We start from the raw sequence: 15297 nt of genomic DNA, 5'->3' as shown, positions 1-15297 counted from the left end.
AAGGGACTCCCGTCAGAAGATAACACATTTATAGAAATTATGAAAACTAATAATGAAATCTGTGTGGGTTTGGTCTGTTGGACCTTGGACCTTATTCTCTTTACCTTCACAAATAGTTAAAAGTGGCCTTGATGTTGACTCAACTACATTATCTCTTTAGTTACATAGCAGCCTAATCAACTCTTTTACGGAATGATGGAGAATGTCGTTGTCCCATTCTGCCCATTTAATGTGAGGGTACGGAGGAAGAAGATGAAAATGTGAAGAGCCCAACTTTATCCCACCAACCCACGATGTCAACACTCCAGGCCTATGTGACATGGACCACTCTGCCAAGAGAAAGTGTGTGGAGTATGCACTTGAGGTGCTTGTGGATAACAATGCAGTGACAAGGATGATAACTAGCCAGCATCACAAGCCAAGAGGCCCACCAAGAAGAAGAAGAAGAAGAAGCCAACGGACAGCCAACTAAACCTGATCAGGAAAACCCAGCCCTGGCTGAGTACCAGTGCTCACCATTTAAACATGATAGCAGGTACCAGGCCAACTTACTGAAACCTTTAAAGCAGCGGTCCCAAACATTTTTTGCGCCATGGACAATATTTTCATGGACCGGGGATTAGGCACCGCTGCTTTAAAGGACATCCAAACTACCTCTGCCACTGTTGAAGATGAGATGATGAACTTTGTGATGATCCTGATACACATGGGGATTGCTGAGCTGTCCTCCATTCATCACTACTGGGCAATGGGGAGCAGGAGCCCTCATCTCAGGAACGTCATGCCAAGTCTTTGTCTGCGACGTTTCAGGCTGATAAAGGAAGACAACGACAATACTCAGAACACCAGACACTGATCTATTCTTCAAGACTTTTCAGCTTAATGATTACTGCCTTCAGGAGTGAGCCACAGATCTCCAAGCAGTCAGTGGATGAGGTCAAGGTGGTATAGAAATGCAACAAAGACAAATGAGGATTCAAATTGTTTGCCAGTGCCTTTGAGGACTGCCTCATTCACGATGTGGTTCTAAACAAGGGCACTAGAGCCCCACATTTTCCCCCTGATACCTGAACAAAAAGCCACGGGTACCAGCTGCCATCTTGTCTCCATCCTGGCCAGCACTATATCCTCAACCCCCACTGTCTGCAGGCCACCAGCTCTGCAGTGACACCAAGATGAAGAAATAGGTAAGTTACCATGTCAAACAGTAAAAAAAAAAGCAGCATACTGATGCTCTACTGTAACTCCAAGAAGTCCAACAGGTGGATTATACAAATGTTTGCATGCACAGTTGATGTCAGCCTCACAGATGATGCGCTCATCTACATGTGACACTGTAAAGCTGTTGTTGTGGATGCCATGTCACTAAAAATCTTCAGGAATCAGGTGTTCTTGGATTCTAACAACCAGAATCCACTTGTCTTGCTCCTGAAGGAGCTCAGCATTTTCAGGTAACTCCAACTCTTCTGCTCCTTACAATTGTACCACGACCCAACCACCTGTCTATATCATCAGCCAGACCTGCAGCTACTGCAACAGGTAGGGGAACATGTTGAGGTCAAACTTGGTCTGTAGGGTCTGCAAGTTTCACTTGTGCCTCAATACTGAACTCAGCTGTTTAGCACAGAGGACAGGAGGACGTGTAGGTTTGCTGGACTTGAAAGGAGATCATAGACGGCTTCCACAAGGAACCCAACCCAACTGGAGCCTTCCTGAATGATGTTAGACCAGCTAATTCTCCAGCAATAAACTCTCCCACCTTCTGCTCCGGTGTCTGAGCCCCACTTTCCTGCACACCTACTCTTCTTTCACCTGCTCAGACTACATCTTATCTTTGGATAAGATAGGTTAACCATTGCCATGGGCCTTATCAACCTGTATCTTTGAGAAGTAGGCATCAGTCACTCTGCCAACTAGTATCCTGTCCACCAGCCCTCTCTGCCTCAGTGGTATTTCTCCAACCCTCACTGCATTTTCTTTCCCTTCTGCTGGTCTCTCTGCAGCTGTTTAAATGTTTAGCCATACTGATGCTCATACAATAAATGCAGCCTGCTTCTTGGCCCTGTCGCTTTCTCTTCTGCTACTTTGCCATGCCCCACAGGTCAGCCAAGACAGAATTTTTCTGTCACCAATTAACCTAACGAGCTTTGGACCGTGTTACTTAAAATGTTATTTAATCAATAACACACGCACACACACATATTTTTTTAATCTATTTTCTGTTTTTGGGAACAAAAAATTGGATGTAAATGGAAGCAACCAAATGTTTCGAAAAAACAAAACATAACCATCTACAGCATAGCGTTGCTCTGAGGCAACAAGCCACATTTTCATGCCTTACACTAGCCCTTCAAAAAAAAAAAACCACTTGTTTTTTTTTCAAATAATGCTACCAGACACATCTCTTTCCAATAAAATGATGAGTTGAAGGTGGTGTGACTTTCATTTGGGGGGGGGGGGGGACCCCTTTCTGCAAGCTGCACTACACGAGGGACATCTCCATTAGGAGGCAAGATAAAGATCACTATTTTACATGTTTATAGTAAAATAAATGTATATTAAAAAAAATACTTGTATGTGCATGAATATGTTAAGAAGCATATTTGATTGTTTGTTCTACTTTTTTTTTTATTTATACAGTAAAACTGTCATGGCAACACTGCGCAGTCAGCCCAATTTTTTTCAGGCAATATAATGCATTTGCATATGTGTGTAGAGATGTGTTTGTGTGCATTTATATGATCATAGTCAATATTTTTTACTTTAAAATCTACTCATAATTACAGGACATGGATGTAAATGGGAATGTGCACTTTCTGTCCTCAGAAAGTGAGGACAGTGAGCTTTCAGGGAGTGACATTGAAGTAGAGGAGTGGATCCCTGAATGAGGTTTGCGGGACACTTAGGAGCTCAGGGGTCAGGGGTCAGTTGGTAAAGTTCCTGTGTCTGTGTGTGTTAGTGCCCACATAGCAAGCAGGTCTGGTCTGGATCTGGTATCAAGCCAGCTGACAGCAGCCGGCTGACTTCTGGCATGAACAGAGTTTCGGCATGTTACTTTTGCACTGTTTTGCATGTTCTGACACATGTTGTTATTACATGGCTTGATTAAGGTACACATTAGGCTGACATCTGGGGCCAGAGCTGAAACTTTTCTGGGCCAGCACAAGGCCAGCAGTGTGTCTACAACTGGTCCGTGGCAGCACACCACCTACAGATGGCCCACCGCAATGAATGACGGCCCTTTGGTGGCCCAGATCAGGTTTGCCAGAGCTAATCCGCACATGGGCTAGCACAGGAACACCAGTGTGTCTGAAACTGGCCTTGTGCTGGCCCATGTGTGGGCCACCTCTGGCAAACCAGGTCTGGGCGACCAAAGGGCCGTCATTCTTTGCGGTATGTGGGCCATGTGTAAGCACATTGTGTGGGCCTGATCCGGGCCATACCAATTTTGCTGTGTGTGTGTGTGTTTGTGTGTGTGTGTGTGTGTGTGTTTGTGTGTGTGTGTGTGTGTGTGTGTGTGTGTGTGTGTGTGTGTGTGTGTGTGTGTGGTCGTGTATTACTTATTGGTGTAGGGACACAAATTTGTTTACACACTCACATTGTGAGGTCTCGCCTACTTTATGGGGACAAATTGCAAGGTAAATCATTCAATTTTACGGTGAAGGCTTGAGTCAGGGTTAGGGTAAGGTTCAGGCAGGGACTTGTGATGGGTAGAGTCAGGATAAGTCTCCAGGAAATGAATGTACTGTATTTCCCGGACTACAGAGCGCACCTGAATATTAGCCACACAAGCTAAAATCAGGGGAAAATCCTGTTTTGTACATACATTAGCCGCACCTGACTAAAAGCCGCAGGTGTTTCAATGTTGACTCATCATATGTAAGAGAATATGCACAAAGCGAATTGTCAAGAAAGAGACGGCTGTTTGGAGAAATCACTTTTATTAATATTTTGAAAAACAAGTTATGGGTACATATTTGCATAACTTTTTAGGTATATGTACAAGTAGCGGTAATTACAAGTACGAAACATGTACTGTGCTTCATAAATGAGTAACAAATGTAGTACATAACAGTAACCTACAGCACACCAGAAAAATAGATTCGGACTACCTTTTAGGCTCAGGTGCAGTGACACGGCTTCAACAAGAAGAAAAGTCAGTCCTTCACCACCATCTTTCTCTTCTTCCTGCGCACTAAAACCACCAAAGTCCTCTCCTCCAGTGTCGGAAACGAACAGGCTCAGGGTGGATTCGTCATCCACTCTCCGCTTCTCTCCTTCGTTGTCACTTTCAAAACCAACCAAAGAAATCCTCGTTGTCAGAGTCAGAGTCAAACACCCTCTGAAGGGCCGTGGTGTCCTCCTCTCCATCATGCAGCAGTCCAGCCCTTCGAAATCCGTTGGTGATCGTGGATGTTTTCACACTTTTCCACGCTGTCAGATTCCACCGGTGGAGTTGAGCATAACTTGCTTTTCGCAAGTTTATCGCCGCTCGTCATCCACGCCTCCCGCTGAACGCGTAGCGCTGCTTTGAAGTTTGTTTTTCGCGCTACTTGTATGGCACTATGTTTCCTGGCGGATGGACATGTGACCAACACACCACTCTTGAACCCCGATCCTTCCGCCAGGCAACGTAGTGCCGTACAACAGCGGAACAAACAAAACAAATCCGCTCATGGATAATCCATAGAAAAGCCGCACCTGACTAAAAGCCGCAGGGTTCAAAGCTTGTGCAAAAAGTAGCGGCTTATAGCCCGACAATTACGGTCAGTTAATGTAATTTCCCAAAAGTGATGGAAACAACGTGTGTGTGGGTGTCTGTTTGTGTGTGTGTGTGCGTGCGCGTGCATGGGGTTAGGGTCAAATGTTGGACATTTTGGTGTTTTATTGTTCTGTGAAATGTTTACATTGTTTATTTGTTGTGTATTTATTTGTTTATCCTTGTTGTACTAATACAACTTATTATAGAATAACTTGGCATTTTAGTACCCTTGTCGCACAGTGCCTTGAAGCAACAAACCAATATCTGTTTGGGGGGGCTGGGTGTCAAATTTATGATTGATATATTATTAGGAACCCTAAAGCTCCCCCAAAATAGGGAGAAATATTTTTTCCCCCAAAATTAAAAAGTCATGCAGTAGAGGGATAAAATAAAATAAAAATAAAATAAAGGCAAACTAAGACTGTCTCGCACTCTTTTCTTTTTGTTTTCTAGATGTTGCTTACCAGGGTCCCGTTCATGTAATTCAGAAGCTATAATTAATGAGAAAAAGGAGCGTATTATAATCACAAGTGGGCGGGTTTTCCTACACTGACAGTAGTTTTTTGAGGAGAAATTTACAGTAAAGACGTCTCACTCTGACATAAATACATTTGCCTTTGATGTATTTATGTCAAAGTGACATAAATACCCCCCCCCCACACACACACACACACACACACACACTTCATTTCTATGTATTTTTATAACTCTGTGTCAATTTCATGTTATTTGCCATATGCCCATTATGCGTACACATTAAGGCCCATGAGCGTGTGAGAGTGCAGCATCTTTGTACATAGAGACGATCTCTGTCAGACGGCGGAGCGGTTGGGGGTTTTCAATCTGTGGCGTGCACTCTGTTGCTGGAAGAGGTGCGGTTCGTACCAGCGTCTGCGTATTAAACTTCACACGGAGAAACTGCAGAGGTACGTTTAGATTAACTTTGAAGACCACTGTTTGAACTGCGACCTTAAAAGAAAAATCTAACTTCTCAGTTTAAACTATTCTGGACATTTTCCGCGCTCTTGGCTTTTGTGAATCTCGCGGGGTGGAAGCTGGTGTCGAGCATGAATGGACCACTGTGAAGTTGAAGTGAAATGGGAGTAATGTGCACTTGCAGTATATATATATGCTAACTAACACGGTGTAGTTCACACAAGTGATCTCGGTGTGGGGTTTTAGTGGCAGCTGTTTTTGTTTGGTAGCTCACGCTCCACACTTAGAAGCGACTACAAAACAAAGTGATTGCGAGTGAGCAGGATGGCTGCACTGTTGGCATTTTCTTTACCAAGAATGGAAGGAGCTTAGCCGTATCCAGGACGGGTTGGTGGTGGGAAAGTTCCCCGATACTCAAATCTGCTATCATTATTCCCTTGTATTGATTTGGTGAGTTGGGACAAGCCCTTACACCAAACAGAACTGACTCATTGGACTTGACCTTGTGCCATGGGCGGGTGTAAATATAGAAACATACAAACAAGAATATGCAAGACATTCCAAAACAAAGTTTGACGAAGCTAATTATGGCATCTAACTCTCAGTCTGAAAGATCGGTGGGCAAGATAATTAAGATAGTAGTTAAGTAGACTGGTAAGAGTTTAAAACCACTGTTTAAAGCACCCGTGTTTGGTGTGTGCTAGTTTAACTTCCGTGTTAAAAAGCTAGAAACAGCTTTCCTACTGGCTATACGTTACATTAAGGTAGTGTATGTTAATGCTTTCGTGTGCACGCGCGCCGCCTCGTGTGCACGCGCGCCAACGGCAGGAAAAACCAGCTTGTCTACGTTGTTCAGATGCTTCAGCAAGACAGTCCATTTCGTAGTTTTACTAACGCTACTAGAACACAAGGGTGTAGATTTGGCATGGACGGAAGGGACATGTCCCCACCAATATCCAGCGATTATTGAATTGTCTCCACCAATAATTTAAACTCTTCGAGTAAAGAAAAACAAACCCGATAGAAAGAAAAAAACATCTGTCGACGTCTCATTCACACAGGACTGGAATCCTATAGGAATTTACAGAGGTCATTTAGAAAAGGTGCAATGGCTTGTAGCTAGTCGAAGTGTGCAAAGCCAGTGAAAGGTCAAGTGTCCGTTTCACCTGTTTCTGGTTACATAGGTGGGGGGAGAAGTGTAGTTGTTTAGTTTAAACATAAGTGGTGGAAAACATCTGTCGTGGCTTTCACTGATGACACACTACCTCGTTTAGAGTATAGACGGCACGATACCACTTTTTTATGTCCGATACCGATATCATAAATTCGGATATCTGCCGATACCGATATCATAAATTCGGATATCTGCCGATACCGATATGAATCCAATATAGTGTTTTTTAATCAATAAAACAGTTTTTTTTTAATATCTTGCTGCTTTTTGTATAAGTTCATACTCAAGTTTAAAAAACCCCCACTAAAGCTATTCTTTTATACCTGTATGTTTAAAAAAAAAAAAATACACTGCAGCCAAAATATTTCATAGTTCAGCAAAACTGATCAACCTAATAAACTTAAACCTGCTCCATCCTCCCTATTCTGGTATTTTAAAGAGTAAGCAACCTAACTAATAGGGCTTTAAAACTCCCAGCAAAAAAAATAAAAATAAAATAGGGAACCACCCACCCTCCACCTCATGATGCTTAATTGACGTAATCAACTGTAATTTGATGCAGTGTGTAAAAAAAAAAAAAAGCACAGAAATAAATTATTTTTCAAGAAATATTAAATAGATTCAACATCTTTCTTCAACAGAACTGCAGACTGCACAGATGGTTCCCTCCCAAAGGAAAAAGTACTATAGCTTACTAGGGTATATTAGACCTAATAGTTACTATATACAGTAATGGACTTCTATACATTTTACATCAGATTAAAACTTTGGGTGTAAGATTCAGATAATTATTTATTAAAAGCTCGACATTTTAAATGAGAATAAGAAAGAAAAGTATGTCTTTGTGCCCCCTTTTCCCTTTTCACTGGTCCGACGTGCTACGGTTATGAGCCGAGTTATGCTGTGTCGCAAGTTTTGTGAGGTGCTTTTTTGATATTTAATGGATCGGATTACATTTTTTTGTTTCTCTCCAATATCCGATCCAGTGATTTACGCTAGTTTCGGACCGATACGTAATATCGGATCGGTCCATCTCTAGTTTAGAGTATAAATATATTGCCACAAGTTACCGGCAGCAGCATTATAGTGACACAGCATAAGTCAAATATAAGCACAAAAGCATCCCAAGTGATGTTTTTCCTGGAAATTCCAAGTGAAGTGTGTAACTGCTTGACAGTAAAGCAGTTTAACAGTGTAACTACAAAAACAGTGCAAGGTTATAAAACAGTTGGTGCACTGGGTAAAATGTAAATGAAAACAGACTGCAAAGATTTGCAAATTTCATGCACCCATATTTTATTTGGAGTTGAACAGAGAAAATGCATCAAATGTTTGAACTGACAAAATGAATGCTCACAAAAAAAAATTTGTGATTTGCAGCTTGCACATCTGCTTCCATCCAAATGACATAATTTACAGGGAAAGCCTGGCATATTTCAGCAAAACATTTCTAAACCACGCACTGCACTTATTACAACAGCATGGCATTTTAGTAAATTAGTCCGGCTGCTGAATGGCTTGCGGTCCAGACTTTTCACATTTGAAGTATCATGAAAGACAAATGGTGACTAAAGAAGACCCAGAACTGCTGAGCTGCTACTAGAGCTGGCTCAAGAGTTAGGAGTTCGCCTTGTAATCGGAAGGTTGCCGGTTCGAGCCCTGGCTTGGACAGTCTCGGTCGTTGTGTCCTTGGGCAAGACACTTCACCCGTTGCCTACTGGTGGTGGTCAGAGGGCCCGGTGGCGCCAGTGTCCGGCAGCCTCGCCTCTGTCAGTGCGCCCCAGGGTGGCTGTGGCTACAATGTAGCTTGCCATCACCAGTGTGTGAATGTGTGTGTGAATGGGTGGATGACTGGATATGTAAAGCGCTTTGGGGTCCGTAGGGACTAGTAAAGCGCTATATAAATACAGGCCATTTACCATTTACCATTTAGAGCTGGGCGATATGACGATATATATATCGTGTGGACGATAGAAAAGTGTCTATCGTGCCATTTGTCTTCTATCGTTTCTAACCTAATTTTATAAATTATTACATAAAATATGTCATTAACCGGTCGGAGTGGGCACGCTCCGTTTTGCCTAATTATTTTTAAATCCCTGTATAACTGGAACCATGTAAGCTAGGGCAATAATTTTTTTTGCATATGAAACCGGAGGAGTTGTACTTACATCTTGGGGCGATTGTGGAGTTCGCCTTGTAATTGGAAGGTTGCCGGTTCGAGCCCCGGCTTGGACAGTCTCGGTCGTTGTGTCCTTGGGCAATACTCTTCACCCGTTGCCTACTGGTGGTGGTCAGAGGGCCCGGTGGCGCCAGTGTCCGGCAGCCTCGCCTCTGTCAGTGCGCCCCAGGGTGGCTGTGGCTACAATGTAGCTGCCATCACCAGTGTGTGAATGTGTGGATGACTGAATGTGTAAAGTGCTTTGGGGTCCTTAGGGACTAGAAAAGCGCTATACAAATACAGGCCATTTAAATCTTATGCTACCAGCTTGTCCTCGGTCACGGTTTCCTTCCACATATAGCTTTGCAAAAATTGCATAAAAAGCACTTGCAGCAACAAAAACATAATATTCCAGAAACACGCTTTGCCGAACAACTTTTCATAACACTTCCTATGTTGGAAGTGTTGTTGTTGGTCAGCGCGAACTATCGCATGTCCGCCATTACCTGCCCGGAACCGGAAGTGACGTCATTTTCGCGGAAAATGTAGTTTTTTGTTTGTTTGTTTTTTTTACCTTCAGGGCCTTATAAGCCTATACTGGTGTTTTTAAAAGTTATGTTTGACTTTATGCGTTTCTGTATCATTTCTGGGATGCTTAGAACTCAAATTAAACTGTTGGAAATCGTTTATTTTGATGCACATGCTGTTTTTTTGCAGCAAGTTGGGAAAAGAAAAACTATAGCCAGCCGAAGATATAGCAGTCTTTCACACAAGGCTCTTATGAGAAAACGTCCAAGCGCCATAAACAAACCACAGGAGCCGTCTCGCATTACATTTGTAAATTCATGGCCCCTGTTTATGTAGTTGAGAAGGACAGCTTTCATGACCTCGTCAAAGTCCTTGATCTGAGGTACGTTATGCCCGGTCATAAGCACTTCAGTAAAGTCGAGTTGCCTCGCTTATATGACGCATGCCGGGCCAAAGAAGAGAAGGATGTTTGCAGTGTTGTGCATTATGCTTTGACGACTGACCTATGGACGAGCAGAGATGCACAGTCCTACATGAGCGTAACCATCCATTTCATTAACAATGACTCCACCCTCTGCGCTCGCTGTTTACAGACTGCATACTTTCCATATGACCACAGGTCAGGTGGTATATTGTGATATATATCGTTATCGTGATATAAAATAATTCATATCGTGATAAATATTTTTTCCATATCACCCAACACTAGCTGCTACAAACCGATATCGGACAAGTTATTAAGTTAGTCAGCAAATACACATACAAAATATTGTCAGTTGAAGATTAAAGCACCTACCAATATTTATTTTTTTCTCACAAGTTATTATTTAAGCAAGACTGAACCTCTGTACTAATGAAATCCAGCACTGTGGGGCTTTTAAACAAGGCAGTTAAACCTTGTTTGGGTTCACAAGTTATGGTTATGGAGGAATCCAGATCATTCATCCGTCCTCCCGAGAACACAACAGTTCTGTGTCCTCGGGCAAAGTTTCAGCAACTGCGTTCATTGTGAGACAGTGTCTGCTTGTCCACATCCACCCCTCCCACGTTCACACACACCAGCAGAGAAATAGTTGTTGGAAGTGAGAAATGTGTGGCAATCAGTTGCTTGGCTGCGCAGCGAGAAGAGGAAGCAATAACACAAACACGCTCCCTGCAACGTGACTTCAAAGATTGTGTGTTGCCTGCTTTCTGTAACTTCATGGGTGTTGGATCACCATCTTTTACTTGAAACTTTGTTAGTCTGCATGTGGCCCCTCTAGGCTCTTCTCCTGCCCCTCAACGGAACCCTTACTCCAAAAAAACATCAGAGAAACCAGTGATGTCATTCAATGTTCCGCTAACAAGGAGCAGCGGTGACTCAGAGTATTTAGTCAGTCCTCCAGTGAAACTGCCTGTCAGACTCGTGTTCCTCCTGTTAAACCTGGTCTGTCTGTCTGCTGCTGAAGGCACGATGGTATTTGCTCAGACTTGCCAAATCCTGGTCAGAAATTTAAGTCTGATAGGAAAAAGGATGAGTTATATGCAATTATACAAGCCAAAATCTAGCTTGTTCCAGAAATGCCACTGAAGTTATTAAATGTGTTGCGTGGAGCTCACTGAGGATGAGACGTGTCGGCGTGGTGGCTGCTGTTTACACAGTTCAGTGTTGAAACAGACTGTACAACTGCAGGTTTAGTCAAGCAGCAAGCAGCATGTACTCTGTGTGCATGGGGCTGCCGTGAGACAACGACATTCCAATGATTCATTAAATTAGTGTAACAATATCGTGCAGAGAGCTACGTTGAGGCTTATCAAATTGGCTGTTCATTCATAAAGCAAGCCAAAAATTTACAGGTTATGAAATTCTTCTCCACAATCACAGTCAAAGTCATGATGGTTTCCTGGCTGCAGAGATCGAGTTTAGTTTTGGATCAGATAAGAAGTAAACAAAACACCGCTTCCTCTTGGTGTTCACATTTGTGCTTGTGTTTCCATAGAAATGGCAGAGGCCCACCAGGCAGTGGCATTCCAGTTCACCATAACACCAGAGGGCATCGATCTGCAGCTGTCCTACCAGGCGCTGAACCAGATCTACCTGTCTGGAGTACGATCCTGGAAGAAGCGAGTCAGCCGCGTGAGGGTGAGCATCACAACCCCAGACTAATCAGGCTGTGTACGATTTATTTAAAAAAAAAAAAGTTGTTTACTGTTCATTTAAAGCATTTATTTCATTAGAATGTTCAAAATGCAAAATTGTACTAGTGGGGGGGGGACAAAGGTATGAGAATCCCATAAATGTTTAATGCTTGGAGGAGACTCCAGGTGGAATGGGTGGCACATATAGAACGCCAGGACTGCCATAATGAATTAATTAAATACACCATTAAATAATTAATTAAATGTGGCAATAATTAATTAAAATTGGAATTAATTCATTAAATAAATAGTTATGACACATGTAATTAATTAATTATTGACACATTTAATTAATTATTTATGTATTTCACATTTTAATTAATTATTGACACATTTAATTAATTATTTAATGATATATTTATTTATTTCATTTTGGCAGTCATGGCGCCTGGCTCTCGTCATGAAATAATTTTATCTGTCAGCCTCACCCATCAAACTCAGGAGGCGGGGTTAACGCTGCCCATGCAGCTTCTCTAACATTTGATTGGTTGCCGTGCAAAGTAAGTCCAAACAGGTCGATCCTAGATAATCGATTGCTTGTGTAGACTTGGGGCAGGCAGGTATCCCAGAATGCAGATCAAATCACAAGCAGCAATGGTGGTGGTGTAGTTTTAAAATACCCCGTTTTTCTGTCACCAGGTACACTTTTAACAGTGTTTTAGCCGCAAATGTCGCGACGTATGTCTGGTCAGGTTGTCAACATAGAACATGTTTGCAAAAGTGCTCAGATGTTTTCAGAGATTTCACTAGCTCTGCTAACAGTTAGCATGCAGAGTGCACCGAGGGGGTACATTAACCGGTTTGTTTACATATTCCACTCTCCGTGTTCCACATGTTGCATTCGCAGATTCTCATTTTCACCGAACGATCGTCTCTTTCCGCCTGGTCTTGTGTCTCTGTGCTTCTGTAACATAAAGAACGAGCTGACATTTTTCTCACGAAACCAGCGATCAGCTCAGCAGACCCTCAGTTTACCTGCATGCATCCTCCTCCTCATCTGTCAGCTGTTTAACACCTGCTGCTAATTCAAGAAACACGCCTACGTTACCTGGTGATAGTCACAGTTTAACTGGGCAGCTGGTGCTCGATATAACGCAATGTCAGCGCATTTTTCTGCACAAGATAAGTAAATATAGTGTTTTCCCCGAGCGCAGAGCTGCTGGAGCTTGTTTCCTTACAGAGCACTTTATAGGCGAACCAGCTTCATCAGCGGCTGATGTCCAATCACCGGCACACAGCTTTGAAACCTCAGCTGAGTTTTAACTCTCAGTGGTTAAACGCTGGACTTCATTCACTCAGGTTCTGTCTGTCGGGTCACGTTTACTTCGCTGTTTTATTTACAACTGAGCAAATCGGTTTGGCTGAGGTTAAAGTTACGTTTCATAACTGCATAGTTTCACAGACGTTTAATGGTTCACTGGCACATGTGTTAGACTGAACTATTCGTTTTTCTTTATCTGGTGTGTTTTGGATTTAACAGTGAATTCTGAGATTAAACTGACTTTTAAAATGTTTTTATACAAAGAGAAGGCACATTTCCACCGAGAGGAGCAGAGTTTGCAACAGCATGTTCATCATGAAGTCTGCAACCTGGACAGAAATATTATATCATCTGTTTTTTAATAGTTATTCAACTGTATTCTAAGCACCAGCTGTCTGTTAGAATGTGATTTTTTTTTCTCTCTCTCTGTTGGCAGAGGTATAAAAATGCACAGGAAAATCTGACGTGCATGGCGAACTTCAGCGACGATATTTAGGGAGGAATAAACACACATCAGCCTTCGGCCATTTTGATGAACGCATACGCCCCCTAGAGCGCACTGACTTTATTAACAGCCACACAAATGTGAACCACACATCAAACATAAATGAACCATTTGCCTGTCTCCATAATTGAGAGCATTTTCTCTTCTTATGTCAACTCTCTCTCTCTCTTTTTTTTTTTTGCTTTTTCGGTCATGTTATGTTTACCTGTCAAAGGCTTGTTACAAACTATGAAACACATTGTGCAGACTTCTGGATGTTAGAAGAAAACTAATACTGCTCATGAATGAGACTAAAGGCAGGAAGGTGTCCTGTAAAACTAAACATGTTAATAGGACCTCCCTATTTATATCACAGTTTATGATATAGCACGTGTATTTCAGTAATAGCCTACTGATTTCAGTGTAGTGGTGAACAGTCGCACAGCTCACGTAGGCGTTATCTGTGATACTCCTTAACTATAATTTATCCAAGTTAACTTCAGTTAACCATTCAGACGGTTCTTTTGCAGTGAAAAACATAAACACCCATGCTGCCGGGAGGTTTCCTCAGTGCCAGCTGTTAACATTATAGCTGCTTATGCAGTAACCATGGTAACCACGGACTCTGAGCGGCTGGATCGACGGAGGTCAGACAACAATTTTACACGTATGATCTTAAAACAGGACACAGCCACTATACGTGCTGGCCTCATATCAAATGTGAAGGCAGACTGAGTCTATGTTTGACGTTTGTTTATATCTAATCTTCCTTTTCAAACATTTAAACAGCAGCGAGTCTGCAGCTGAGGGAATACAAATTCAAATTGTCGGAACAGGTTTGCTCGTTTCTTGGATTCATTTGGTGATTTATTAAATGTATAACTGTTATTCTAATCTGCTGCTGAGTCTCTTACACTTTTCTTTATGCTGTATATTTTCACGTCTCTGGAATAGTTGGCAGTTAGATAGTCAGCTGGGAAACTTTGTGTTAACTCATGGAGCTGAGGATATCGTGGATATGCTGACCTCGCTGCGTGGTGTACAGAGCGAGGTCAGCATGATTAATATTCACAATAAAAATATTAGCCGAACATCATGAAGTCTGTATGTGTTTCATAGTGTCGAACAACCTTTGTACAGTTAAAGCCAGCAGTTACTACATGACGGAAACACCAACGTTATCTCTTTTATGTGTTTATACACAGGTCACGCTGATTACTGAACAAAAACCCAAAGATCAGATGTTAAACAGATTTATTTGCTCTCTCTCCTCCTTAAACATGTTTTTAATGTTAGTTATAATTCAGAATTGGCGACTGAAACACGTAGGACACATAAGAACATCAGGAAATAAAACACCGATAAATATAACCTCAGTAAAAGAAGTCAGCGGGGGTTACTACAGCTGTGTACCGGGGCCTGCGCTTTGTCGGTGGGATTGCTTGCGAGGCGAGCGGGTCTATCCCACGCTTTGCCGTGAGACTGGGCAGACATCTCCGAAATCATCGAAACACTTTTGCAAAGAGGCTGTATCTTGACAAACCGACCAGACACATGAAGATTAAACCACTACATTCTCGGCTAAAAAAATATTAAAACTGTATTTGGTGACACACAAACAGGGTTTTTCAAAGCTCAGTTCTGTTAGCTTCCACATGCCGGTTGTTGTGTGCTAGAAACAATGGCCACCAGGCCAAAGCAATGGTTTTGACTCGATCAGCGTTAACCCCGCCCCCTGAGTTTGATGGGTGAGGCTGACAGATAAAATTATTTCATGATGAGAGCCAGGCGTCAGGACTGCCAAAATGAAATA

General features: G+C 42.4%; 1 protein-coding gene across 1 annotated transcript in view; it reads left to right on the top strand.

Moving 5' to 3' along the window:
- Nucleotides 1-5574: 5574 nt before the first annotated feature.
- Nucleotides 5575-15297, top strand: part of LOC146710624 (carnitine O-palmitoyltransferase 1, liver isoform-like) — a 64734-nt gene continuing 55011 nt past the window's right edge. Inside the window, exons 1-2 of the mRNA XM_085453216.1 lie at nucleotides 5575-5688; nucleotides 11541-11683. Coding sequence (XP_085309342.1) covers nucleotides 11543-11683 — 141 coding nt within the window. The 5' untranslated portion in view covers nucleotides 5575-5688; nucleotides 11541-11542. The remainder of the gene's footprint in view (nucleotides 5689-11540; nucleotides 11684-15297) is intronic.

This window comes from Copadichromis virginalis, linkage group LG4 (assembly GCF_057382275.1).
Source record: "Copadichromis virginalis isolate Kocher_CV1m ecotype Utaka linkage group LG4, C_Virginalis_male_GT1.1, whole genome shotgun sequence".
Classification (NCBI taxonomy): Eukaryota; Metazoa; Chordata; class Actinopteri; order Cichliformes; family Cichlidae; genus Copadichromis; species Copadichromis virginalis.
This window is presented reverse-complemented; position numbering and strand designations above follow the sequence as displayed.